Source organism: Hemitrygon akajei, chromosome 7, assembly GCF_048418815.1.
Source record: "Hemitrygon akajei chromosome 7, sHemAka1.3, whole genome shotgun sequence".
Taxonomy (NCBI): Eukaryota; Metazoa; Chordata; class Chondrichthyes; order Myliobatiformes; family Dasyatidae; genus Hemitrygon; species Hemitrygon akajei.
In genome coordinates, this window is record NC_133130.1 from 160,566,985 (window position 1) to 160,593,398 (window position 26,414).

Here is a 26,414-nt window from a genome sequence, read left to right on the forward strand (position 1 = left end):
GAGGGACTTGGAAGTCTTGCAGAAAGACTCACAGAAGGCTGAGTGATAAAGAAGCCAAATGCAATGTTAGCATTCACTTCAAGTGGAATAGAATATAAAAACAAGGAGATGATGCTGAAGCTTTATAAGACACTAGTCAGGCTGCACATGAAATATTGTTAACAGTTTTGTGCCCTCCCCCCATCTCAAAAGATGTATTGTCATTGGAAAGAGTGCCGAGAAGGTTCACAATGATATTTTCAGGAATAAATGGGGTTAACATATGAGGAGCATTTGGCATTTTTGGGTCTGTACTCACTGGAATTTAGAATGTGAGGGATCTTGTTCAAACCTAAGTGTTGAAAGGACTAGATAAGGTGGATGTGGAGAAGATATTTCCTATGGTGGGAGTGTCCAGAACTAGAGGGCACAGCTTCAGAATTGAAGGGTGACCCTTTAGAACAGAGGTAAGGAGGAAGTTTTTTTAGCTAGAATGGTGAATCTGTGGAATGCTCTGCCACAGACTACAGTGGTGGCCAAGACCATGGGTATATTTAAAGTGAAAATTGATAGTTTCTTGATTGGTCAAGGCATCAAAGTTTATGACTAGAAGGTGTATGTGTGGGGTTGAGTGAGATTAGGGATCTGCCATGATGGAATGGTGGAGCAGATTTGATGGGCTGAATGGCCTAATTCTGCTCCTATGTCTTATGGTCTTATCGACCTTGATAGTTTTTGAAGTAGGATTGATGTAGAAAATGTATGATTTGCAAAAGGTGTTTCAATAAAGTGCCACCTTTTGTCATCAAAATTATAATGTGTGAAATTAAAGGGGCTGTAAGAACTTGGATTGAAGATTGGCTAGGTAATGGGAAACAATAGCAGGGAAAGAGATTGTTGGACTTGGGTTTGCACTATGTACAGTAGTTCCCCAGGAGGTCACTGCTTTACTTTGTTATGATGTGGGCCTAGGTATGTAGAGTAAGATGATAGATATTATAAACCACAAGGCACAAAGCTAAGGAGTAAAAAGCTAAGGACTGGCACCCCTCCCCCAGTCATATACTTGTTTTTGGAGCAAAGGGTCATGGGCTTTATAAACAGAGACAAAGAGCAATAAGGCTATGAAGTCAAACAGAAGCTGTGCAATGGTGTAGAAGAAATTTAGCAAAATTAATCCAGTGTCAGTGTTTGGATTGAGGTAATTTTGAGGTATTTTAAATCATTGGTTGAGAGCAACTGTTCACTCTTGGAGTGATCCTAGAGCAGAGGACAAATATAGTAAAAGAACCGGAACATAAGCTTTATACAGCGCATGGTTGGAGTCCAGAAACTACAGCCAATCGCAGTAGTGGGGGAAAATTCAATTGGAACATTGAAAAGAATCTGAAAGAATATCAGGATGTGGAGAAGTGGTCTTAGTTGGGTGATTATAACAGATGCTTCAGATCTGACAGCTGAATGGCTGCCAAGCTCTAACCATTTGTGCTTTCCTATCATTTAAATAAATTTCCAAATGTCTTGCATTCAGCTGTTACTTTAGTCATCTTTTGGGTATTAATTAACTGTAAAGATTCCGATATTCTTGACAGCTTTCACTTTGGACATATTGGTATAATGTTTCTTCTTTAAATCAGTGGTGCAAAGACATCTGTATTTCTGTTACAGGATGGTAAACATGAAAATGTAAAGCCATTAAAAAGACAGCAGCATGTGACAAGTGAAAAGGGAGCAGCTGACGGTCCAAGTGAGTGGTAGTTTTGGATTGTTTGTAACTTAATGTAAGTACTTGGCCCCATGAATGTGTTCCAGTTTATAGGTGAATAAATTCACAATGAATAGAAATTTTCTTCCTTAATTGATAGAATTATGTAACATTTAGAATGGAAATAGATTATTCATACAAATACTTGTGTTTATCTTCTATACAAGTTTCTTCTCGATCGTCATCCAAGGACTACAATTAGCTAGATGTTTTCCATAGCAGTAAACAAATGTGAATGGTATCTACTGTATCATTGAAGAAGTAATCATGGGAAAGTGGCTCAGAAGTGAACCTATTTGTGTGTTTCCCACCTTCCAGCACCATGTCTCTAACCCTCAAGACTATAGCTCTTCAAGTACTCAGCCATTTTCTTTGAGTGTCTCCCTCTATCACCATTTCTGGCACAGAGCTTCAGATTCATGCCATTTCCAGCTCATTTTCTTTCACCATCTCAAAATAAGCTGCAGAAGGTTGTAAATCTAGTCAGCTCTATTTTGGGTACTAGCCTACAAAGTACCCAGGACAAATTCAGGGAGCAGTGTATCAAAGGCAGCATCCATTATTAAGGATCTCCAGCACCCAGGGCAAGGCCTTTTCTCATTGTTACCATCAGGTAGGAGGTATAGAAGCCTGAAGGCACACACTCAGCGATTCAGGAACAGCTTCTTCCCCTCAGCCATCCGATTCCTAAAAGGACATTGAAGCTTTGGACACTACATCATTTTTTTATATACAGTATTTCTGTTTTTGCACATTTTAAAAAATCTATTCAATATACATAACTGCTTTACTTATTTATTATTATTATTATTACTATTTTATTATTTTTCTCTGCTAGATTATGTATTAAATTGACCTGCTGCTGCTAAGTTAACAAATTTCAAGTCACATGCTGGTGATAATAAACCTGATCCTGACTCTAAGTTATTTAGTTTAAATCTCCAACAAGAGAAAATCTACGGGTGTTGAAAATCCAAAGCAACACGCGCAAAATGCTGGAGTAACTCAGCAGGCCAGGCAGCATCTACAGAAAAAATTACCGTCGATGTTTTGGGCTGAGACCATTCATCAGGAGTGTGTCCTGATGAAGGGTCTCGGTCCAAAACATCAGCTGTACTCTTTTCCATCGGTGCTGCCTGGCCTGCTGAGCTCATCCAGCATTTTGTGTGTGTGCTTAGTTTAAATCACCATTGCTTGGTTTTGATTACATAGCTAAGTGAGGCAGATCCTTCCTATTTACTCTATCTAGGCCCCTTGTAATTTTATGAACTCAAATGTCTTCCCGTACCTCCGTTTTTTTCCAAAGAAAAGAACATTTGGGTTTAATGTCACTGAAATAGGTTGTGACATTTTGTTTTGTTGCAGTACATAATAAAAATGATGAAATTACAATTAAAAAAATCAAATAAGTAATGCAAAAAAAAGTGAAATGTACATAGGTTCATTCAGAAATGTAATGTTCGTGGGGAAGAAGCTGTTCCTAAAATATTGAGTATGTGTCTTCAGGTTTTTTTAACCACCTCAATTGTAGCAATGAGAGGAGGGCATGTCCTTGGGGTGGGGGGGGCCGATGCCACCTTTTTTTTTTGAGGGCATCTGCAAAAGGCGATGCCTCAGTGCTGGGGAGGATAGTACTCATGATGGAACTGGCTAAGTTTGCAGCTTTCTGCAGCTTTTTCCTGATCCTGTGCAGTGACCTGTCTTTACCAGGTGATGCAACCAGTTAGAATGCTCTCCACTGTACATCTGTAGAAATTTGAGAGGATTTTGTGACATGCCAAGTCTCCTCAAACTCCTAATGGAAATGTAGTTGTTGTCATGCCTTTGTAAATACATTAATATGTTGGATCAAGGATAGACCTTCAAGATGTTGACACCTAGGAACCCTTTCCGCTTCTGTTCCCTCAACTTCTGCTTCCTGAAGTTTACAATCAATTTCTTGCTCTTACGGATGTTGAGTGCAAGGTTGTTGCTGCAACACCATTAGCCAGTTGATCTCTCACTCCTGTACGTCGTCTCATCATCATCTTAAATTCTGCCAATAATAGAAACATAGAAAATAGGTTCAGGAGTAGGCCATTCAGCCCTTCGAGCCTGCACCACCATTCAGTATGATCATGGCTGATCATCCAACTCAGAACCCTGTACCTGCTTTCTCTCCATACCCCCTGATCCCTTTAGCCACAAGGGCCATATCTAACTTCCTCTTAAATATAGCCAATGAACTGGCCTCAACTGTTTCCTGTGGCAGAGAATTCCACAGATTCACCACTCTCTGTGAAGAAGTTTTTCCTCATCTCGGTCCTAAAAGGCTTCCCCTTTATCCTTAAACTGTGACCCCTCGTTCTGGACTTCCCCAACATCGGAAACAATCTTCCTGCATCTAGCCTGTCCAATCCCTTTAGAATTTTATACGTTTCAATAAGATCCCCCCTCAATCTTCTAAATTCCAGTCAGTATAAGCCTAGTCGATCCAGTCTTTCTTCATATGAAAGGCCTGCCCTCTTTCCAAATGTGCTGTTATCACATCTTTGATAACCAACTCTAGCATTTTCCCCACCACCGATGTCAGACTAACTGGTCTATAATTCCCCGGTTTCTCTCTCCCTCCTTTTTGAAAAAGTGGGGTTACATTAGCCACCCTCCAATCCTCAGGAACTAATCCAGAATCTAAGGAGTTTTGAAAAATTATCACTAATGCATCCACTATTTCTTGGGCTACTTCCATAAGCACTCTGTCATTAGTTGTCATTTGCAAATTTATAGATGGCAATTTGAGCTGTGCTTAGCCACAAAGTGGTGGGTGTAGAGAGAGAGTAGAGCAGTGGGCTAAGCGCACATCTGTGAGGTGTGCCAATGTTGATCCTCAAGGGAGATGTTATTTTCAACTTGCACTCACTGTGGTCTCCCAATGAGCGAGTCTAGGATTCCATTGTAGAAGGTACAGAGGTCCAGGTTTGAAGCTTGTTGATGGTGTTGATTGCTGAGCTGTAATCAGTAAACAGCCTGATGTAGGTATTGCTGTTGTCCAGGAGAAACCCTAATTTGTCCAGTAACTCCAAGCAGTGCTGGAGAGGGTAGAGACTTTTGATCTAATATGGTGGGTAGAACTTTATGTAGTGGTGAAGCTGTAGTGAAATTGGAGAACATCCTTTATTAACAAAAGCTTGCATTCTGTTCCTTTTAACCACTTAATTGTGCTGTCCTGCTATCTTAAGAATCTTGAAGGTTCTTCTGTTCCTCCATGGCTCTCATTTCTCACCATTTATTGTAGATTCTCATGTATTGTTGCTTCCCAAATGTATAACCTTATGTGGATTAATTCTACTTGATATTTTTCTGCCCAATTGTCCAGGCCATATTACCTTTGGCCTATTGACCATGGACCATAAAATTATCAAATGTAAGCTTCCTAATTGTGTCCCCTACATCTAAGTGTAAATCATTAATAGTACTGAGTACTCTCCCTTAACTTCATTTATAAGATTTTTGGTCACAAAACCAGCTAAAATTTGCCATGCTTCCTGCATCCTGCATCCTGGAGGCGATGTGGGACATTGTTAAAAGCCTTGCTGAAATCCATGCAGATTGCATCAAACACATTGCCTTTTGTCTCGTGTTGGGGAGGAAGGCGTATGAGTTTGTGGCAGCAAGCAGGTTTATGTGATTGAATATGAACTATAATGAGTGATTAGCAATTCTACTTGTTTAGATTTCAAATAGCTGATCTGAAACGAAGTCAATAGAATGATTGCAAATAAAATCTATCATTGAACATAGAGTTGCTATATGTAATAAGCCGAGGGTGCAATTTTTACTGTTTATCTTGTACATTCTGGAATCTGATCCAAGCTCTACAAAACCAAAAACTGAAAATGATTGCAAACAGCTTCAACTGACAGATATACAAATCCATAAGCTTATCATTGGAAATTATTTAATAACCGTATGAACAAAATGTAGATTCCAGAGGTTGATTAAGAGTGGATTAAGTAAAAGTGGTTTCATACAGTTGCCTCAAATATTTTCTACATTCCGCCATCCCCATCATTTCACACGTTGCTTGTGGTAGAAAGTTCAACATTTGATAAATTCTATTGAGAGCTATGAACTTCTCTGTTAGAGACCTTTTATTAACCTCTCTAGTTTGATCTTAACAAATGAAACCCTTACATTATCATGGACCTCTCTGAGATGACTTAAAAGCAAGAGTCCTTTGACTCTTTGTAGCTACTCCTTCACATTCTTGCACAGTAAATGATTGCACCTCTGCAGTCTGTGTAATGCTTACACATTCTTCTTGTCATTGTGGATACTTTGCCCAGTCACTGGATTCCTAGTGCATCAAAAGCCTGTTTAGTAGCTTAATTGGCTGCTGTGAATGGCACCTAGTGCTCAAATGGGAGAATATTGGGGGCAGTGGACAAGACTATGAAGAGAATTAAAAATAAAGAGAATGGGGTTAATGGTGGCCAATGGTTGGTTTGGACTTCGTGGACAGCCTGTTTCCATGCTGATTTTGACTTGTATTTTAAAATCAACACTTAAGTTATTTTCACATAATCAGCCTCTTTTTTTTACTTGCTCTGCATTTTATTCAGGTTTGGAAAGTGAGATTGCCAAAACAGTATCTTTAAAAGAGCTATCAGAGGTTATAGAAGAATTACAAGAGGGTGGAAGAGAAAAGGAAAATGAAGAAGGTATGTCTTATTCACCTGCAGCAATAGGTCAATTCCTTTGTTGCATAAACAAGATTTTTTTTCCACTGTAAACATCAATGTTAAGTGCAGAATTCCTTATCTTTTTAAATATTCTTGATAGATATGTCCTCCAAGATGTGCTCATAATGAGCTTCTCTCTCCAGAATATCATATTTGTTTCTGATATGTTAAACAAGTGGACTATAGTGGCAGATAAATGTTGTCAAATGATTGGGAGTCTGGTTAATTGAGTCCTTGACCATGAATTCTAATCATTAGTCATCAATAGATTTCAGTTGTCATTTCTCATGCAACTTGAAAACAAAATTCCACAACGTTATCTAATTTTAAAAAGAAACAAATGGTTATCTTTATCTTGTGACTGCATACTGTACAGATGTTGAATTTTATTTGTAAATCTTCATAGTCTTGATTCTTGTATGAAGGAGCAAATTAAATGTAAGGCAGGGTAGTGAAATTAATAATATTGCCATGGACAAAATGGCTATAGATGTTGCCTGACCTGAGTATTCACAGCATTGTTCAGTTTGATTGCAACACAAGTCATTTGATCTAAGGCAGCATTTATCCTTGTCATCCCTATTCACTTAGTCTTTTCATATTTCCTTCCTTATTTCCATGTGATGGTGAAGGAGGCTATTGAAATGATTTTTGCTTTGAACAATCTCATCAGTCTGGTGCCTCTATACATTTTCCTTAAGCCCTACTTCATTATGTGCCTCATGCCCTGCACTAGGGTTATCCTGCTGCCCACAATAATGCAAAGTATTCAATTAGCATACTTAATGGGGGGGGGCTAACAAAACAGCACCTCGGGAAATTTCATGTCAACAGACAGACATACTTTATTGATCCTGAGGGAAATTGGGTTTCGTTACAGTCGCACCAACCAAGACTAGTGTAGAAATATAGCAATATAAAACCATAAATAATTAAATAATAATAAGTAAATTATTCCAAGTGGAAATAAGTCCAGTGTCTGACACTCCGAGGGAGGAGTTGTAAAGTTTGATGGCCACAGGTAGGAATGACTTCCTAAGACGCTCGGTGTTGCATCTCGGTGGAATGAGTCTCTGGCTGAACTTACTCCTGTGCCTAACCAGTACATTATAGAGTGGATGGGAGACATTGTCCAAGATGGCATGCAACTTAGACAGCATCCTCTTTTCAGACACCACCGTCAGAGAGTCCAGTTCCACCCCCACAACGTCACTGGCCTTACGAATGAGTTTGTCGATTCTGTTGGTGTCTGCTACCCTCAGCCTGCTGCCCCAGCACACAACAGCAAACATGATAGCACTGGCCACCACAGACTCGTAGAACATCCTCAGCATTGTCATTGCAACATGGTTAATGTGCAAACCCTGGGCAGAAGTAGAGACTGAGAACAAATCCAGGTTGTTGGAGCAGAAGCAACAGTGCCACTGTTGAGTTTCTGTGCCGTCTTGTTTACGGAGAGCCTTGTTAAATAGATAACTCACATCTTGTATGTCCATCTTGCATGTTCTACTGAATACTTGTTGACAAGTTCTGTATAGGGTCTTAGTGGGTAGGTATCTTTTTCTGGCCCCCAGACCTGATCTTTTTTTCATCCAGTAACATTATTATTTATAGTATCAATGCTACAATTATAGTACCAAACATTTGCAATCATGTCACCCCTTGAGTCTTTATTAAACCACAGTTTAAGTACACAAGAAGATAATATTGTAGTGCATTGATAGGAATATTTAGAAGGCTTCTGTGGTAAAAGAAAAATTGACATAGATTTTGTAGGCCAAATGGCTGATTCATATGTTATCTAAATTCTTTTGGCATCTATAATTAATTTCTAATCCTACTTGCAGAGTTCCTCCAGCATTTTGTATGTGTTGCTTGGATTTCCAGCATCTGCAGATTTTTCTTGTTTGTTTCTAATTCTACCAAATAGGCAAATACAGAAGTACAAGATCTTCACACCATTGGCTATACCTTCAGCAGATTTAACCTCAATTGGAAATTCTTTTCTCACTCTTGACCTCTTCCCCTCTCTTCCTTTTTAAAATGTCCTTAACATTCCTACTTTGACCTATTTATTTTTCCCCAATTTCTCCTGTGTGTTCATGGCAAATTATCTTAAATTTTTTGGAATGACTATGAAATCTTTATCCTGCAGCACTAAATGCAGTAATCATTGTTGCAACTTTATCAAAGGTATGGGCCCAGAAAAATGTTCATCTTTGTAGAGAAGGGTAAAAGAATGGTATGTGCTAAGAGTCTTACAAAAGATAAAGGATATATTTTTAACTTTAACAGCTGCTATTGCCGATGAGCTTACTGAAATTACATCTTTGGATCTACAGCCCCTGGTTACTCGGGGGGGTTTTGACTCTCCTTTTCAACACACAACTGAAATGCTTACTGGCCCTCAGACAAAACGTGAACAAGAATTGTCCTGTTCTGCCACTGAGCAAGGATTGCACACCGTGCCCCACCAAGTGCCATCAACAATAAATAAAACACCAGAGCCTCGCAGGCAAGAGCAAAGCTCTGTCAAAAAAGGGTTTATGCCCATTGAGAAGCCATGTGAGAACTATCCTGCAAACGTTGAGGAGGTGGACAAAGTTGGATCAGCACCTGTTACACCCAGTACCCTGTTTAAGGTCCAGGCATTGAGGCATTCTCCCCTTGGTACTGGGCATCCACTCCCTTATGAACACCTTTTTGAACTGGCATTGCCCAAAGCAGCAATTCTTTTCATCAAACAAAAAAACACTGAGCTGGAAAAGCTAGCGGGCAAACAATTGGAGGATCCATCTTCATTGATCTCACCTCTTGATGTGTTGGATAAGCTGATTCAGCAAGGAGGAGATGCACACTTGAAGGAGCTTAGCAGGTAAGATAGAAAGAAAGTGTGACTCTCAGTGTAGTAATGAATGTTCCACTGTTGCATGTGCCTTTATGGTACATGAGCCCAAGGCCTCATGGGTAGCTGCAAAAGGCCCAGGGGATTATTTTGAAAAGCAAAATTTATCCTTGAATCAATTTTAAGACAACATTCTGAATGTGCTCGATAAGTGCAATGTCCTGATTGGGTGGGGGGGGTGGGGGGGGAGAACAAATTTCTTGCATTGCCGACATATTTGGAAGAAATTTTTAATTGATCTAAGGTGTTTTATTTCTCAGCCCACATGATCAAATTGTTTTGTATTGTTAATGTTTGCAAGTTGCATTGATTTTCCATTTTGTAGTTTTTTTTAAAAAAAAACCCAATTCTTAAACTTGAGGTGAGGGCTAAAGTTGCTTTCATTCCAGTTATTGAACTGACTGCTTCATGCATCATTCTCAACTAGAGTTACTGGGTTAAAGATGGGCAACTCTTGCACTCCAGCTCTTGCATTTAGATGGCATGGCATAATTATTGCCGTAAAATATCTGGAAGCATCTTGATTGTTCACCTGGGCAGGGTAACTGATGGAAGTGCCTCCACCGTGTCTATTTTAGAGTTTACCCTGTGCAGCCTGATCCCCACAATCAAAAAAAAATGGTCAGGTAAGTGCAGAGTTTATCATCGTATTAGTAACCACCAATTAAACCCCAATGAATGGAACTGTGGAACATTTCTAACTCACATGGTGCTTGCTTTGATTAATTTGCCTGATTCACTGGGTAACCTCTGTTTCCTTCACAATTAAATTTTGTACATAACCTTTGCAAAATGGAATTGATTTGGGTTTTCTTAATGACTTTCTTTGAACTTTGGGAAACAGATTTTAAGGTGAATTGATTGGAAATGGAGGTGATGAAGTTTTCACTTTCATCTAACCCGAGTTAATTACTTAACACACTCAATGCTCTGAATTTTTATAGGGTGTTATTTGGCCATTTGGGCAGGCATGTCTATTTCTCAAGGCAAAGCAATGGGTCTCAAACTTCGCATAAATGATTTGTGATCTGGACACCTACATGGTCTAATCCATCTTTGTCAATGTTAAAATCATCCAATGGAGAACTGTGTTTTGCAATGAGTGTATGTTGGTTATGTACTAATTATTCATACAGTTGTATAAATTTAATTAACCTTGGATATCATTTTGTTAATTCAGAAACCCAAGGAGGGATCAGTAGATCAAAATTATGTCAGTGTCATTTTCACGTGTGCACTTACAGCCTACATCTTTCCATAACCCAGAATGCATGTCAACTGGGAGTCTTGCTACCAATTGACGTTTTATAACTGTTCATTGTATTATCAGAATGTCAGTGGACTGTTTCTGAAGCTGGGTGCAGTGTCCACTTTCCTGACTTTAAATTACACTGTGGCCACTGTATTAGGCACACCTGCTTGTTAATGCAGACATCTAATCACCCAATCATATGGCAGCAACTCGTAGATAAAAGCACGTAGACACAGTCAAGAGGTTCAGTTGTTCAGACCACAAACATCAGAGTGGGGAAGAAATGTTACCTAAGTGATTTTAATTGTGGAGTGATTGGTGGCAGAGAGGGTGGTTTGATTATATCAGAAACTGCAGATCTCCTGTGATTTTCACACAATCGTCGTAGAGTTTATAGAGAATGGTGTGGAAAAACAAAAGTCATCCAATGAGGGCAGTTCTGTGGCTGAAAACATCTTGTTAAAGAGTGAGGTAATTTTTAGTGTTAACACCACTTTTGACAATAGTGATAGTATTGGGGTTACTGCTAACAACATCAAGGAAATCATTTTAATTGGATGGGAAAACTATTTACCTGCTATCATAAGCAAAGAAAATCTGCTGATGCTGGAAATCCAAGCAACGCACACAAAATGCTGGATGAACTCAGCAGGTCATGCAGCATCCATGGAAATGAACAAACAGTTGACATTTCAGACTGAGATTCTTCTTCGGGATTGGAAAAGAAAGGGGAAGATGCCAGGAAAAAAAAAAGGTGGGGTGGAGGAGGAGGGTAGCTAGAAAGTGATGGGTGAAGCCAGGATGGGTAGGAAAGATAAATGGCTAGAATCTGGTAGAGTGGAGTGGACCATGGGAGAAGGGGACCTGGGAGGCAGGTGAGAAGAGCTAGGAGGCCAGAGTGGGGAATAAAAGGAGGGGAGGGGAAGGGAATTTTTTTTTAAACCGGAGGGAGAAATGGATATTCATGCCATCAGTTTGGAAAGTACCCAGACCAATACAAGCTGTTGCTCCTCCACCCTCATCATGGCACAAGAGACCGTGGAATGACATGTCAGAGGAGAATTCAGACTGCTTCAAGCTAACAGAAGGCGCAGCAGTAACTCAGATAACTGCGTGTTATGGTAGTGGTGTGCAGAAGAGCATCTCTGATGCACAATACATCAAACCTTTAAAGTGGGGCTACAGCAGCAGGACTCCTGTACCTAATAAAATGGCCACTGAGTTTTTTAATTGAGTGTAACCCTCAGGTTCTGTTGGCTGCGTAAGTCCATCTCTGGCCCCACCCCACCAAATGTATGAGATTGAGGTGCAAAACCTCCTGCTTGTGTGGATGCTGCGTGATGTGTTACTCTGTTTAAAAATCAGTACCATGAAATAACAGACAGTACACCACATGCAATTAAATGATTTAGCTTTATAATTCTTAATTTGACTAAAGTAAAACAAAAAGACAAGGGCCCATTTTAATGAAACAGTCTAATGTGCACAAGTTGGAGCTCACTGTTCACCTTCCACCGATCCTCCATCAATTTCCCCGGGCTTCGTCAACTCCGGGCCCCACTCCAAGTCCACTTCTTTCTGGTGTCTACGACCCTTTCTTTCTGGCATCTTTTCTCTCCCCCATCTTCCACTGAACAAAAGACCCAGATCACCTTGGTCTCAGGTACCCAACAGGAAAAAAAAACGCTCCCTTCATTGGACAGCGCACATTCCAAAGCCCCAGTTATCTCTAACCATAACCCAAACACTGCTACTGCAGAAAAAACCATTACATTAGCAGTGCTTCTACAGAAAGACCATTACATTAGCAGTGAAACCTTTCTCAGGGTGTTACACGAGCATCATATCAGCATGTGAACTAAGCACTTTTCCATTATTTTGAATACTGCACCTAAAAGATGACCACAGTGTGGCACAACAGTTTGATTACTATGTTTTGAACAAGTGTTATTAATAGGATTTGCATTGCACAATATAACCCATGCAAGAGTTTAATCTAACTGATTTCATTGGTAACTTCAGTTATTTGTATACTAACAGTAGTTGTCTCCAAGCAGAACTAATTGACATTTACCCTCTGCTGCCACGTGCCCAAAATGGAAAATGTGTTATGTACTTAGATTTGGAGTTGCAGTTGTAGCCCTAATATGCAGCTTTCCTCTTTAATATACCTGAAGCTTTCAATTAGTCTTGTGAGAAAGGAAAATAATTATGGGGATGCAGAGCTTAAAATGTGCATTGAGATTTAAGTTCTTGCCCAATTTTACAGGCAATGTTGATTTTTGTATCTAAAATGTTCTTTGCTAGGTGTATTAGTGCAGAATCCTTTGAACAGAATTTGATTTTATTTTGCATCTCACCTGCAGTATGAATTACCTGAAAGAATACTTACCACCACTTTGGGTACCCTGTGATATTTTTCCTCCAAGCTCTGACAGCCCTAGTGTATATTGCAGTTTCTTTATTCAGAATCTACTTTTGATCTGACCTTGTGTAGTTTGGGATCTTGCTTTGTAGGTGTATTTGGTCTCTTCATCCCATTTGTCTGCAGGCGTAGAAGTCATTGTTTTCATTATAAAAAACGAATCTCTCCTGTTGCTGATGAATCCATCTAATTGCTACAGAAATGTTCTTTTCGAAGCCAAGGTTCCCAGTAATTTCATGCACAGATCAAAATGCATATCAGCAAATGAGATGTTAATCTGCTGGTTGACAATGGTAGTGAGAATTCTGAATGAAATTTCAGGCCTCCTTTTGAACATCAGAATACGCCAGTGTGGTAGTGAAGTGTTAGCCTCAAGTTTGCCAGTTGCCCTATAAGTTGGGTGGGGAGGGGCTTGAACTGCATGGTCAGTGTACCTCTGGCAAAACTGGCACCCACTTTCACTATCCAATAATGCACCGCTAACAACGTGAAACTTCACGACTTTATACCTTTTTTCTCTCTCTCTCCTGATCATCTGACTTCTGAAGCAGCCCACTACCACATCACTCAAACGATGATTCTTCATATGAGCCCAGTTGTAGTGTCGGTGGGTTATTCAACTACTGAAGACCTAAGTTAGGTGTAGTCCTATTTATGGTGAAGATGATCTGTTCCAAGTAGAAGCTCCAGTAATATGTTATGGTGGAGATGTGAAGATAAAGGAATGTGAGGTTCTTGAAACAGTTACAATTAAAAGCTACAGTCATTGACTGATGTACTGCATTTTACTATTAAAGTGCAATCTTGAAGTTCATTACTGATTGCATTTCAGTGACATTGTAATTACATTGCATAAATTGGAAACATTCAATTGGTAGAATGATTAATGCTATTTTATTTGGGTTTTTTTTTACAATTTCTTTTAGATTACCATTGCCCAGCAAATCTGCAGACTGGACTCACTTTGGAGGTATGTGTTGTATATAAATAAATGCCTTCCAATTCTACTGAGTGAAGCTGACAAACCTAAAAATGGTGTAACATCTGGTATGAGCTGCATTTTAAGGGAAATGGTTCTCTTGAACTGGTACATTGGAGTGGCACATAAATGTACTCAACATTGTGCTTATTGTTGCTTGATGCCTTGTCCTGTATTATAACGAAGTAGTCTTGGACTTTTTACAGACTATTTGCCTTTGAAGTTGCAATTTCATAGATTTGCCAGCGATTTGATTTTTTAAAATTCCCTCCTAACTGAACTGCTAATTACTAATTTTGCTCTGAATGAGAGTTTGTCCAATAGTCCATCTGTATTCTAACTTTAATCTATTCCTGTAGAATACTTGCAGCTGTTTTGGCAATTATTTGCTTTTTAAATTTTGATCTGTTCTCCACAGCCCAACAATCCCATGTATCTCCTACTTACAGTTTTTATCAAACATCTGCTCTAGTCATCCTAGGTTCCAACCATCTTAAGTAAGCCATATACTTTCAAATCAACAATTTTGGTCACTTGTCATCTTTATTTTGTTCCGCCATTGGCAAATGTTCCTTTAGTGGATTCATCTGTATAAATCTGACTTTGAAATTTTTATTCAGCACTTCATAAAGCATATTTTACAAGGTTAATTCCTAGATGCTATTGAGTGCAAGATGTTTTAGAAGCCTGCTCGTGAAGAATTGGAGTTGCATGAAACCAGGAAATATTGTTATTGCTACAGCTTGGCAAAAGCTTTTAGTCCTTTAAAGCTAGTATAGCTTTTGATTGTTCTATTAATCCCAGGTTCTGCCCCCATGGATGAGCTGCACACTCTTAGGAATCAACTTGTTCTACTGCACAACCAGTTGCTTTATGAGCGCTATAAGCGAGAACAACATGCCGTTCGGAACCGGCGTTTGCTGCGCAAAATTCTCAAGGCAACTGCACTGGAGGAACAGAACTTAGCTATGGTGAGGCTTTAAAACTCTTGCAGTTACTCTTCTGGCTGTTTTCTTCAGTAACATCTTTTCAGGTTGCAAAAGATTCTCTTTCTATGCATTGAGTGTGCAGGAAGGTTCATTTATGACTTGGACTTCGCTGTGTATACTTTGGTTGCGTATTGAACCAGAAAGCTATTTTCTAACCTCTTATTTTACTGGGAATAAAAAGAGATCATCCATAAGTGCTGGAGGAGCTCAGAAAGTCAAGCAGCATCTATGGAGATACTCCAACACTTCATGTTACTCAAGATCTGTAGAATCCCATTTTTTAAGACACCATTCAGCTTGTCAGGTTCATAGTGGCTCACTGTGCAATTCCATTAGTCCCATTTTGCCTCTGGTTATGTCCCAGTACCCTTGCAACTTATTCTCATCAACTCTTTGATTCTAAGGTACTGTTTATGGTTGCCAGTTAACATACTGGGTACATCTTTTATGTGGCTGCGATGAGAAAGCACCCTGGGCCTGGCCCTTCGAGCTATGAGGCAGAAGCACAAGCTCCTCTGCTATCTTGTGTTAAACTGGATGTAAGAAATCCCAGAGCTCAGATACAGCATAATAGATGTTTGCCCAATTCTATCTGCATTCCTCTTAAATCAACATGTAATTTATATGGTGATTTACAGCATAGAAATCCTTTCATATTACTATTGAGGTACAGCATGGAATAGGCCATTTTGTCCCTGCGCCACCCAGATTTAACCCTTACCTAATCACAGGACAGTTTGCAATGACCAATTATCCAACCAGCCGGTATGTCTTTAAACTGTGGGAGGAAACCAGAGCATCCAGAGGAGGCCCACATGGTACAAACTCCTTATGGGCAGCACAGGTGACAATGGTGATGTTCAGAACATAAAGTTAATGCAATGCATTCAGTAAATACTGTCTGTACAGTGTTCACATTGGTATTGGTTGTAGAGTTTTCTAGAAATACTATTCATGGTTTGCACTCTTAGTAGTTCAGAAATTGCTACTAATGTAATCCTCCTTCACCAGACCCTGCAAAAACCTGAAGCTGAAAGTATTTAGCTTCCATTAATGCTCTTTTCCCTCTTCCCTTTGGAAAAGAGTGTTGGTGCCATTATGGAACTGTACAGTCAAAAAAATTCAACTGGGCGTGGGTAAGACAAATACAGCTTTTTGTTTAAGTGTCTGTTAAATCAGCAGTAAGGTGGAGAGGTTTGAGCAGCATGCATTAATCAACTTTGTTTATTGTCTGTGGATAGTATGAAGTTTATCTCCTCACAGTCGCAATGAGTCTCATTCCTTTTTCTGCCAACTCTGATATGCAGAAGGACCAACTGAAACTCCAGGAATTGGATATCGGATCTCTCAAGCACAGTTTAGTTGTTGAGCAGGATAAGTATCAGCAGCTGAAAAAGGAAAAAGATTCCATCACCGGACATCTCAACAGCCAGATTGCAGAGCTCCAAAAGGGTCACGATGATTATCGTGCCAGCTGCCAGGAGCTACAGGTAAAGACTGAGTATTGGAAAATGTTGCAGTTGGGTTCATTTGGGGTGTTGGAATGGAATGGGAAATTAAATGTTGGATTCGGTATATTCAATTGGTTCATAAATACTCATGGAGTTACTTTACAACAGCATGCACACACGTAATTAATCTTGAGCTGATTTCATATTATCACACGGACCAAGATGGTGGAAAGTTTTTGTTTGCACAGAACTTGGATGCATCGTTCTATATAATAAGGAACAAAATGCATCCTAGTAAATAACTGAGTACTTAACAACCAGTAAAATCCACTGAATTCAATATTTAGGAGAGAATTTGCAACTCTCCAATTCCCATTTATTAATACGATATCAGCCTTAACAGTTTTGGTTATCCTTTTCCTTAAAGGTGGCAGTGATCTTCTTGAATTGCTATTGCAGGATGTGTGATGGTGTTCCTATAGTACTGGTGGGTAAGGAGTTTTAGGATTTTGATGCAGTGAGATTCAAGGAATGGGTAGTATATTTTCAAGCTGTTAGTATTTAAAGTCTGCTTGCTTCATTTGTATCTATGTATCCTGAGTATGAGCATCTCGTGTTCATGTCATTTCTGCTTGTAGAATAAGCTACAAGATTGTCAGAAGACAATAGGAGAACTGAAGCTGGAGCTACAGAAGGCCAATAACAAAGCATGTAATACAGAATATCTACTGAACCAGATGACTGAGAAGGTAACACATGTGACAATCTACTTCATAGAAATAAAATCCTAAACTGCCTTGGGGTAACCGTTGGCATTGCTTTAATGTTATGAGTTTTCTCCTCCTTATTCTGGCCTTGTGATAATTGCATTCCCAATATTTGCTTGCATCAGTGAAGAGACATGATTCACATTGACAAGGTATAGAGTTTCTCAGTGAGTGCTGATTGGTTACCTAGTGTAGAAGACAAGTCAAATCCTTAGTCCTTGAGACACATCCAAAACAGAAAAGGTTAGAGTAAAACTACTTGCTACCTATCCTGGTGCAAGTACCAATGCAATGTTAGTCATACTTGCCTCACTGCTCTTTGAAATTGATGACATTTATTCCAATTAGTGCTGCATCCTTTGACTAAAAGCTTCATTTGGATCATTTTGCAGATGAGGAAATAAGACTGACTTTGATCCTGCTTTTAGTTGTTACTTGGTGGGAATGCTGTCATCTGACTTGAAGGCTTTGCTTCAGGCTTAATGAAATTTGCAACACAATGTAGCATTCCAGAGCTGTGCTGAGAGAGTGCCACACAGGAGCTGGTTTAGAGGCATCAAAAGTACCAAACTGACTTCTAAACACTATGGGATACAAATCCAAATACTCATTGAGCTGACATGGATACTTTAAAACACTTGCTATCTGCCCTCAAAGCAATTTCATAGTGTTGTACACCATAGAAACAGCCCTCTCAGCTTACCTCCATGATGCCAATCTACACTAACCCATTTGTTGCATTAGGCCTGTATCCCTTTCTGCATTTCTGATACAAATACCTGTCAGGCATTATAATAAACATTATACTGTAATGTTATAAGCATTATAACTGTATCTGTTCCCACCACCACCACTGGTAGCTTGTTCCAGATAACTGGTACCTTCTGTGGTGAAAAATTTGCCCCTCAAATCTCCTTTAACTTTCGTCCGTCACTTTAAACCTGTGCCGTCTAGTTCTAGACTCCCCTTAGTGGATTTCTGCAAATTGTACCACACTATTTCAGGTCCAGATGAGCAATATAAATCCTAAATCATATAGACTGGTTGTCTCTACTGGATCTAACAGAGGCGATGGTGGGGTGGGGAGGAGAGACTTTCCAAGTGCAAGCTAATGGTTTTATTAGTTCGCTTCCAGTGAATCAGTGTCATTGGTAATGCTAGCATTTATTGTCACCTCCAATTTTCCCCCCCCCCCCCCCCCCCCCCAGTTTGGAGCTTACTGTGTTGGTGGATCTAGAGCACAAATGGGTCAGCAAGGGCAAAGATAAGATCTCAATCTCCTAAGGACAGTAATTAACCCGATGGACCAGTACTTTCATAGTTGTGATGACCTGAGACTAAGTTTATCTGGATTATTTAAGTACTCTATCTATGATGGTGATCATTCAGTGGATCAGAACTTTTGGTAAAGTCCCACATAGGAGATTAGTGGGCAAAATTAGGGCACATGTATTGGGGGCAGAGTACTGACATGGATTGAAAATTGGCTGGCTGACAGGAAACAAAGAGTAGCGATTAACAGGTCCCTTTCAGAATGGCAGGCTGTGACCAGTGGGGTACCGCAAGGTTCAGTGCTGGGACCGCAGCTGTTTACAATATACATTAATGATTTAGATGAAGGGATTAAAAGTAACAATAGCAAATTTGCTGATGACACAAAGCTAGGTGGCAGCGTGAAATGTCAGGAGGATGTTATGAGAATGCAGGGTGACTTGGACAGGTTGGGTGAGTGGGCAAATGTATGGCAGATGCAGTTTAATATGGGTAAATGTGAGGTTATCCACTCTGGTGGCAAGAACAGGAAGGCAGATTACTATCTAAATGGAGTCAAGTTAGGAAAAGGGGAAGTACAACGAGCTCTAGGTGTTCTTGTACATCAGTCAATGAAAGCAAGCATGCAGGTACAGCAGGCAGTGAAGAAAGCTAATGACATGCTGGCCTTTATAACAAGAGGAATTGAGTATAGGAGTAAAGAGGTCCTTCTGCAGCTGTACAGGGCCCTGGTGAAACCCCATCTGGAGTATTGTGTGCAGTTTTGGTCTCCAAATTTGAAGAAGGACACTCTTGCTATTGAGGGAGTGCAGCGTAGGTTCACAAGGTTAATTCCCGGAATGGCAGGACTGTCATATGTTGAAAGATTGGAGCGACTGGGCTTGTATACACTGGAATTTAGAAGGATGAGAGGGGATCTGATTGAAACATATAAGATTATTAAGGGATTGGACACACTGGAGGCAGGAAGCATGTTCCTGCTGATGGGTGAGTCCAGAAGTAGAGGCCACAGTTTAAGAATAAGGGGTAGGCCATTTAGAACAGAGATGCGGAAAAACTTTTTCACCCAGAGAGTGGTGGATATGTGGAATGCTCTGCCCCAGAAGGCAGTGGAGGCCAAGTCTCTGGATGCATTCAAGAGAGAGTTAGATAGAGCTCTTCTAGATAGCGGGGTCAAGGGATATGGGGAGAGGGCAGGAACTGGGTACTGATAGTGTATGATCAGCCATGATCACAGTGAATGGCGGTGCTGGCTAGAAGGGCCAAATGGCCTACTCCTGCACCTACTATCTATTGTCAGTCCAGTAACTGAAACACACTACTGTACTTAACTACGGTTTGTGTTTTTAGGTGGTCACTAGTAACTGGTTGTAAACTGCTGTTAAAGAAAGTTATCCATTGTGAAATCTTTACTTCCTCCAAAGCCACCTGTGTTCATGTCTCCTCTTGACCTCCCACTGTATGGAGAGAGTTAGGAGTCCCACTATCCACGCTTCTTTTGGCATCACCTCATTCAATTGTGTAGATGTTGCTCAGAAATTTGAGCCCTATATAAAAGGATGTGCTGGCATTGGAGAGGTTCCAGAGGAGGTTTGTGAGAATGATCCCAAGAGTGAAGGGGTTAATGTATGAACTTCACTCTGAGCCTGTACTGCTGGAGTTTAGAGGAATTAGGGGGTGGGGGGGGGGAATCTTATTAAAACTTATTAAATATTGTAAGGCTTATATAGAGTGGACATAAATTGTTTCCAATACTGGTAGAGTCTAGGACCAGAGGGTACAGCCTCAGAATAGAAAGATCCCTTTAAAACAGATGAGTAATTTCTTTAGCCAAAAGGTGGTGAATCTGGAATCATTGCCATAGGCAGCTGTGGAGGCCAAGTCAATGGGTATATTTAAAGCAGAGGTTGATAGGTTCTTGTTTAGTAAAGGTGTCAAAAGTTATGGGAAGAAGGCAGGAAAATGGGGCTGAAGGAAAAATTAGCTATGATCAAATGGCAGTCAGGCACAATGGGCTGAATTACTTAGTTTTACTCCTATTTCTTAAGGTCTTGCTCTCCTATCATCCTCTAAACATTTCTTCCCTACCCATCCCCTCTGTGCCTTTGTTTGCAATGAAATGCTGATCATATCTATTATTCCCAGTTCACCAGTACCCAATCTGTGCAGCAGCAAATGGAATGGTTGAATAAACAGCTTCTACTTCTGAGCGAAGTGAATGAACTGCACATGGAGAAGTTGCTACACTCACAGATGGGCCCCGCTAAGGTAAGGTTATTGGCAGAGCTTTGGAACTAGATTGTGTATGTTGTTGGAGCTCCACAAACATTCGTGTTCAACAGTTCTTTGAAACCAAAGCTGCTGGAGAAATGGGTCAAATCTTGCAGTAGTGCATGGTAATCATTACATTTGAAGACCATTGAACTTGAGAACTAGCCTTTCTAAGCTTTATACAAGGGGAAACTTAGTTGTGCAAAGCATGGCATGGGTACTCATAACCTTAATTCAAATTCTTACTCTTGACCAGTACACCCCCCCCCCCCCAATCAGCCTTCTGAATTCTGCCTGACTTCATTGTAATCAACCCATTCATCCCAGATTTGCTTTGTATTTACCTTCATACAACTGTGTATGGGCTGCATAGGTTCCAAGTTAAGCATTGCATTAAAAATAAATGTAGAATTAGTATAAATGAGTGGTTGATGGAGAAGACAGACTCAGATAACTTTTACCAAGGTCTCAGACCTTAATTAGCTTGTTAGGGCTATGGCTTGTTCACAGTGATCATTAGGAAAGGCCAGGTGATGCAAATTTCAAAGCTTTATAAATACCCTGACTCCTCAAACCTTGTCCCAACAATCAGCAGCCATGGGCTCCTCTAAGCAGCTGCTTAGAACTCTGAAAATTAAAATAAATGATGCCCACAAAGCAGGAGAAGGCTATAAGAAGATAGCAAACAACACACACAAAATGCTGGTAGAACACAGCAGGCTAGGCAGCATCTATAGGGAGAAGCGCTGTCGACGTTTCGGGCCGAGACCCTTCATCAGGATAACAAAGAAGATGGCAAAGTGTTTTCAGGTAGCCGTTTAATGTAATTAAGAAATGACAGTTAACAGGAACGGTGGAGGTGAGGTTGAGGTCTGGAAGACCAATAAAACTTTCCGAGAGAACTGCTCATAGGATTGCTAGAAAGGCAAATCAAAACCCCCGTTTGACTGCAAAAGACCTTCAGGAAGATTTAGCAGACTTTGGAGTGGTGGTGCACTGTTCTACTGTGCAGCGACACCTGCACAAAAATGACCACCATGGAAGAGTTATCAGAAGAAAACCTTTCCTGCGTCCTAACCACAAAATTCGGCAGCAGAAGTTTGCAAAGGAACATCTAAACAAGACTGATGCATTTTGGAAACAAGTCCTGTGGACTGATGAAGCTAAAATAGAACTTCTTGGCTGCAATGAGCAAAGGTATGTTTGGGGGGAAAAAAGGGTGCAGAATTTCATGAACAGAACACTTCTCCAACTGATAAGCACGGGGGTGGATCGATCATGCTCTGGGCTTGTGTTACAGCCAGTGTCATGAGGAACATTCCTCTGGTAGAGGGAAGAATGAATTCAATTAAGTACCAGCAAATTCTGGAAGCAAACATCACACCATCTGTTTTTTTTAAAAAAGCTGAAGATGAAAAGAGGATGGCTTCTACAACAGGATAATGATCCTAAACACCTCAAGATCCACAATGGACTACCTCAAGAGGCGCAAGCTGAAGGCTTTGCCATGGCCCTCACAGTCCCCCGACTTAAGCATCATCGAAAATCTGTGGATAGGCCTCAAAAAAGCAGTGCATGCAAGATAGCCCAACAATCTCACAGAACTAGAAGCCTTTTGCAAGGAAGAATGGGCGAAGATCCCCTGACAAGAATTGAAAGACTCTTAGCTGGCTACAGAAAGCATTTACAAAGGGGGTGTTACTAAGTACTGACCAGGCAGGGTGTCCAAACTTTTGCTTTGGTCCCTTTTCCTTTTTTATTATTTTGAAACTGTAAAAGATAGAAATAAAAAAGTAATCTTGCATAAAATATTGAAGAAATGTGTCATCTTTTAACTTTATGCCTTTTGGAAATCAGGTCATCTTTTACTCACTTAGCTATTCACAGTAACAAAAATTTTGACCAGGGTGCCCAAACTTTTGCATGCCACTGTACCTTTGCTCATCTCTCAATTTCTTGGTGTCTTTATCAGATTAAGCTTTTATGAAGTGTCATGGGGCATTTTACTTGGATACCTTCTGATTGTAAACTGCCTGAACGTTAAGACCAGTGCCAATTTACAAAGATATTGTAGATATTGGAAGGCGAAAATAAAAATAAATGCTGAAAATGCTCCAGTTCAGGCATATTCTGTGGAAAGAGGAAAGATCTTTCATTAGAATTACCAAAATACAAAACTTTTTCTAGTAAAAGTAATAAATGTAAATCAAAAACTATTTCTCACTGCACAAGTGCTATGAAGAAAGGTTAGCTTTATTTGTTACATGTACCTCAACACAGTGAAATGTGTCGTTTGCATCAATGATCACTGCAGTCTGAATATGTGCTGGGGGTAGCCTGCAAGTGTTGCCATACTTCCAGTGCCAACAGAGCATGCCCACAACTTACTAGCCTTAAAATGTACATCGTTATAATGTGGGAGGAAACTGGAGCACCCAGAGGAAACCCACAGGGGTACAAACTTCTTACAGATAGCGGTGGGAATTGGACCTCATTCACTGATTGCTGGTGCTGTAAAACGTTCTGCTAACTGCCATGTTACCATGCCATCCATTCCATGCTGCTTGACCTATTGAGTGACTTCAGTATTTTCTGATTTAATTAATTTCTATTTTGGTCATTGCATTATTTTTAATGTGTATAAATGGTCTTTCTGCATTGACTATCCCCATTGTCACTGTTTTGAATCTGTACATATAACTCTAGTTGCAGATTACTGAAAACTATGCTGCTTTTCTTCTGATTGGCACGAGGGTGCAATCACATTTTGATAAGTTCATACCAGTACACTTTATTATAAAAATGGACGCCTTTTATGGAATTGCAATTCTCAGTCTAAATTTTAAACTCCATAGCAGGTGGCTGTTTATATCACTGTCATCTAGAGAACAATTTGCTGATGTTCACTGAGATCCTTTTTCATTCCTTCCCCCTCTTTCAACCTCGCCTTTGTCATTTTGTTCAGGCAGCAGAGACAGAGATGGTTCAGACAACTTTAATTCGAGAGAAGGAGAAAATGAAAAATCGCATCCAGCAGCACATACAGCGGATGGAGGCGTCACAGCGGCGTATAATGGAACTTGAGAGCCAACTCAATAAGAAAGAGCATCTTCTAGTGGAACAAAAAAAATACCTGGAGAATGTGAAAAATATGGCTAGGTATGGTGGGAGTAGTATGTAAGAGCAGAATTGGGCCATTTGGCCCGTATAGTCTGCTGCGCCCTTCCTGTTTCTTTAAACCCTCCTCAGCCCTGCTCCATGTAACCTTTGATGCCATGTCCAATCAAGAATCTTATCAATCTCTGCCTTAAATACACCCAATGACCTGGCCTCCATAGCTGCCTGTTGTAATAAATTCCACAAATTTACCACCCTCTGGCTAAAGAAATTTCTCCACATCTGTTTTAAATGGATGCCCCTCTAGCTTGAGGCTGTGCCCTCTTACCCCAGACTCCCACCCCCACCATGGGAAACATCCTTTCCACATCTACTCTGTCCAGGCCTTTCAACATTCGAATGGTTTCAATGAGATTCCCCCCCCCCCCCATCCTTAATTCCAGCAAGTACAGACCCAGAGCTGTCAAACGTTTCTTGTATGATAACCCTTTCATTTCCAGAATCGTACTTGTGAACCTCCTCTGAACCCTCTCCAACGCTAGCACTTTCCTTAGATGAGGAGCCCAAAACTGTGCTCTGTACTCAGGGTGAGGCCTCGCCAGTGCTCACATCACATCCCTGTTCTTATATTTTAGACCTGAAATCAATGTGAACATTTCATTTGCTTTCCTCACCACCTGCAAGTTAACCTTTAGGGCATTCTGCACAAGGACTCCCAAGTCCCTTTGCATCTCAGATATTTGGATGTTTTCCCCACTTAGAAGAATCTGCACACCTATTTCTATGACCAAAGTCCATGACCATGCATTTTTTAGCACTGTATTTCATTTGCCACTCTTTTGCCCATTCTCTTAAACTGTCTTAAGTCCTTCTCCAGCTTACCTGTTTCCTCAACGCTATCTGCCCCTCCACCAATCTTTGTATCATCTGCAAACTTGACAACAAAGCCATCTATTCCATCATCTAAATCATTGATATACAGCATTTTTTTTTTTAAAAAAAGTGGTCCCAATACCAACTCCTGTGGAACAGTCAACCAGAAAAGGATTGTTTTATTCTCACTCACTACCTCCTACCAATCAGCCAATGCTCTAACCATGCCAGTAACTTGCCTGTAATACCATGGGCTCTTGACTTGATAAGCAGCCTCGTGTGGCACCTTGTCCATGGTCATGGTAGAGTTTTTGTCTCAATTAACAATTGAGGTTTATCTTCTTCTCGCTGTTGCCATCTAGAATGATACCTTGAGAATTGTATGGTAGTAGGGAGGGCTGGCATTGAAGGTATCTGACCATCCTGATTGTCTGTTTCTTTCAGTGGAGAGCTGCAAGCCGCAGAAAGCCGATACGAAGCTCAAAAACGGATAATACAAACTCTACAGGTCGAAATTTTGGAACTTTACAGCAAGTTGGAGCGGACAGAACCTCCAAAGAAAATATCTGCAGCAGAAAGTACTGCTCAGTCTGCAGAGGAAAAGTAGGTTCTTTTAAGTTAACTCAATGAATGTTGTATCATATGAATTGAAATGCTCCTTTTCACCTATGGTTAGAATTCTTTATCTGTTTCCGACTAACCAAGTGAAATCATCTGAACCTTGTCTGCCCGGAGATGGACAGATCATAAAGGAAAGCTGATACCTTGCAGCAGTTTGCATCAAGACAGTTTGTCACAAGTCTAAGCTTCAAGATTTTTTTCCCCCTTGAGTCTAAAAAATATTATCTACTGAAAAATCATGGAACTGAGAAAGACCTTTCAGGTCTTCACAGAATAAATTTGGACATTGGACAGTGTTACGTAACCCCGTAACCAGGTAACTTACCAGCAAAGATAGATGGATCAGCTGAGTCGGATGCTACTATTTTCAAACGTTTTATTCGAAAAGGGCACAAACGTATGGTTAATACAAAACATTCAGATCATATACATCGTCAAACTCAATCTAAAACACCGGTGTAACCATAATCAATCAGAAATAAGCTCTACAGTTGTCTAGGGGTTAATACAGAGTCCAATTGAAATATAAAGAGTCACTCAGAAGTTTGCAGGCTTTTCCCTTTTGGGAACCGCTGGGGTTTTCACGTTGTAGAGAGAAAGAGATGATTTGGAAAAGATAAACACTTGCCCGTCGTCTTGGCAGAGCAAATCCTTGGAATCAGGGGAGCAGACTTCCCCGTTGTTAGCTAAAAGCAGTCTTTCGTTGGTTCTAGCCACAGATTCAAAAGTTGGAATCTAACGCACGTGGCTTCCTTCCGAATGGCGTCCCGCTCCCACGGGAATCAATATCGTGCTTCCTTCGTCTCCTGGGTGCGTCTGAGGGTTCCCCCCCCCCCCCCAGACACTCCTTTATACTTCTTCACGGGATCGCAGGTGTCAATCAAGTTGCAGGTAATGCGATCTCTCTCTCAACCAGCCCACTTTGCCCGAGGGCTTTTCACGTGGTCTCCATGAGACAATAGTCAATGACACCTTTATTCTGCTTCTTGGGAGAACGTGGTCTCTCTCTCTCTCTCTCTCTCTCTCC

General features: G+C 40.4%; 1 protein-coding gene across 4 annotated transcripts in view; it reads left to right on the forward strand.

Moving 5' to 3' along the window:
- Positions 1–26,414, forward strand: part of tsc1b (TSC complex subunit 1b) — a 74,096-nt gene that overhangs the window by 43,851 nt on the left and 3,831 nt on the right. For 3 of the 4 annotated variants that reach the window (XM_073052352.1, XM_073052351.1, XM_073052354.1), the window contains 11 exons: positions 1,648–1,726; positions 6,346–6,444; positions 8,761–9,340; positions 9,949–9,996; positions 13,974–14,017; positions 14,831–14,997; positions 16,323–16,505; positions 17,105–17,215; positions 20,651–20,773; positions 23,742–23,935; positions 25,211–25,369. In XM_073052352.1, the coding sequence (XP_072908453.1) occupies positions 1,648–1,726; positions 6,346–6,444; positions 8,761–9,340; positions 9,949–9,996; positions 13,974–14,017; positions 14,831–14,997; positions 16,323–16,505; positions 17,105–17,215; positions 20,651–20,773; positions 23,742–23,935; positions 25,211–25,369 (1,787 nt within the window). The remainder of the gene's footprint in view (positions 1–1,647; positions 1,727–6,345; positions 6,445–8,760; positions 9,341–9,948; positions 9,997–13,973; positions 14,018–14,830; positions 14,998–16,322; positions 16,506–17,104; positions 17,216–20,650; positions 20,774–23,741; positions 23,936–25,210; positions 25,370–26,414) is intronic. The other variant, XM_073052353.1, reaches the window with a different exon arrangement.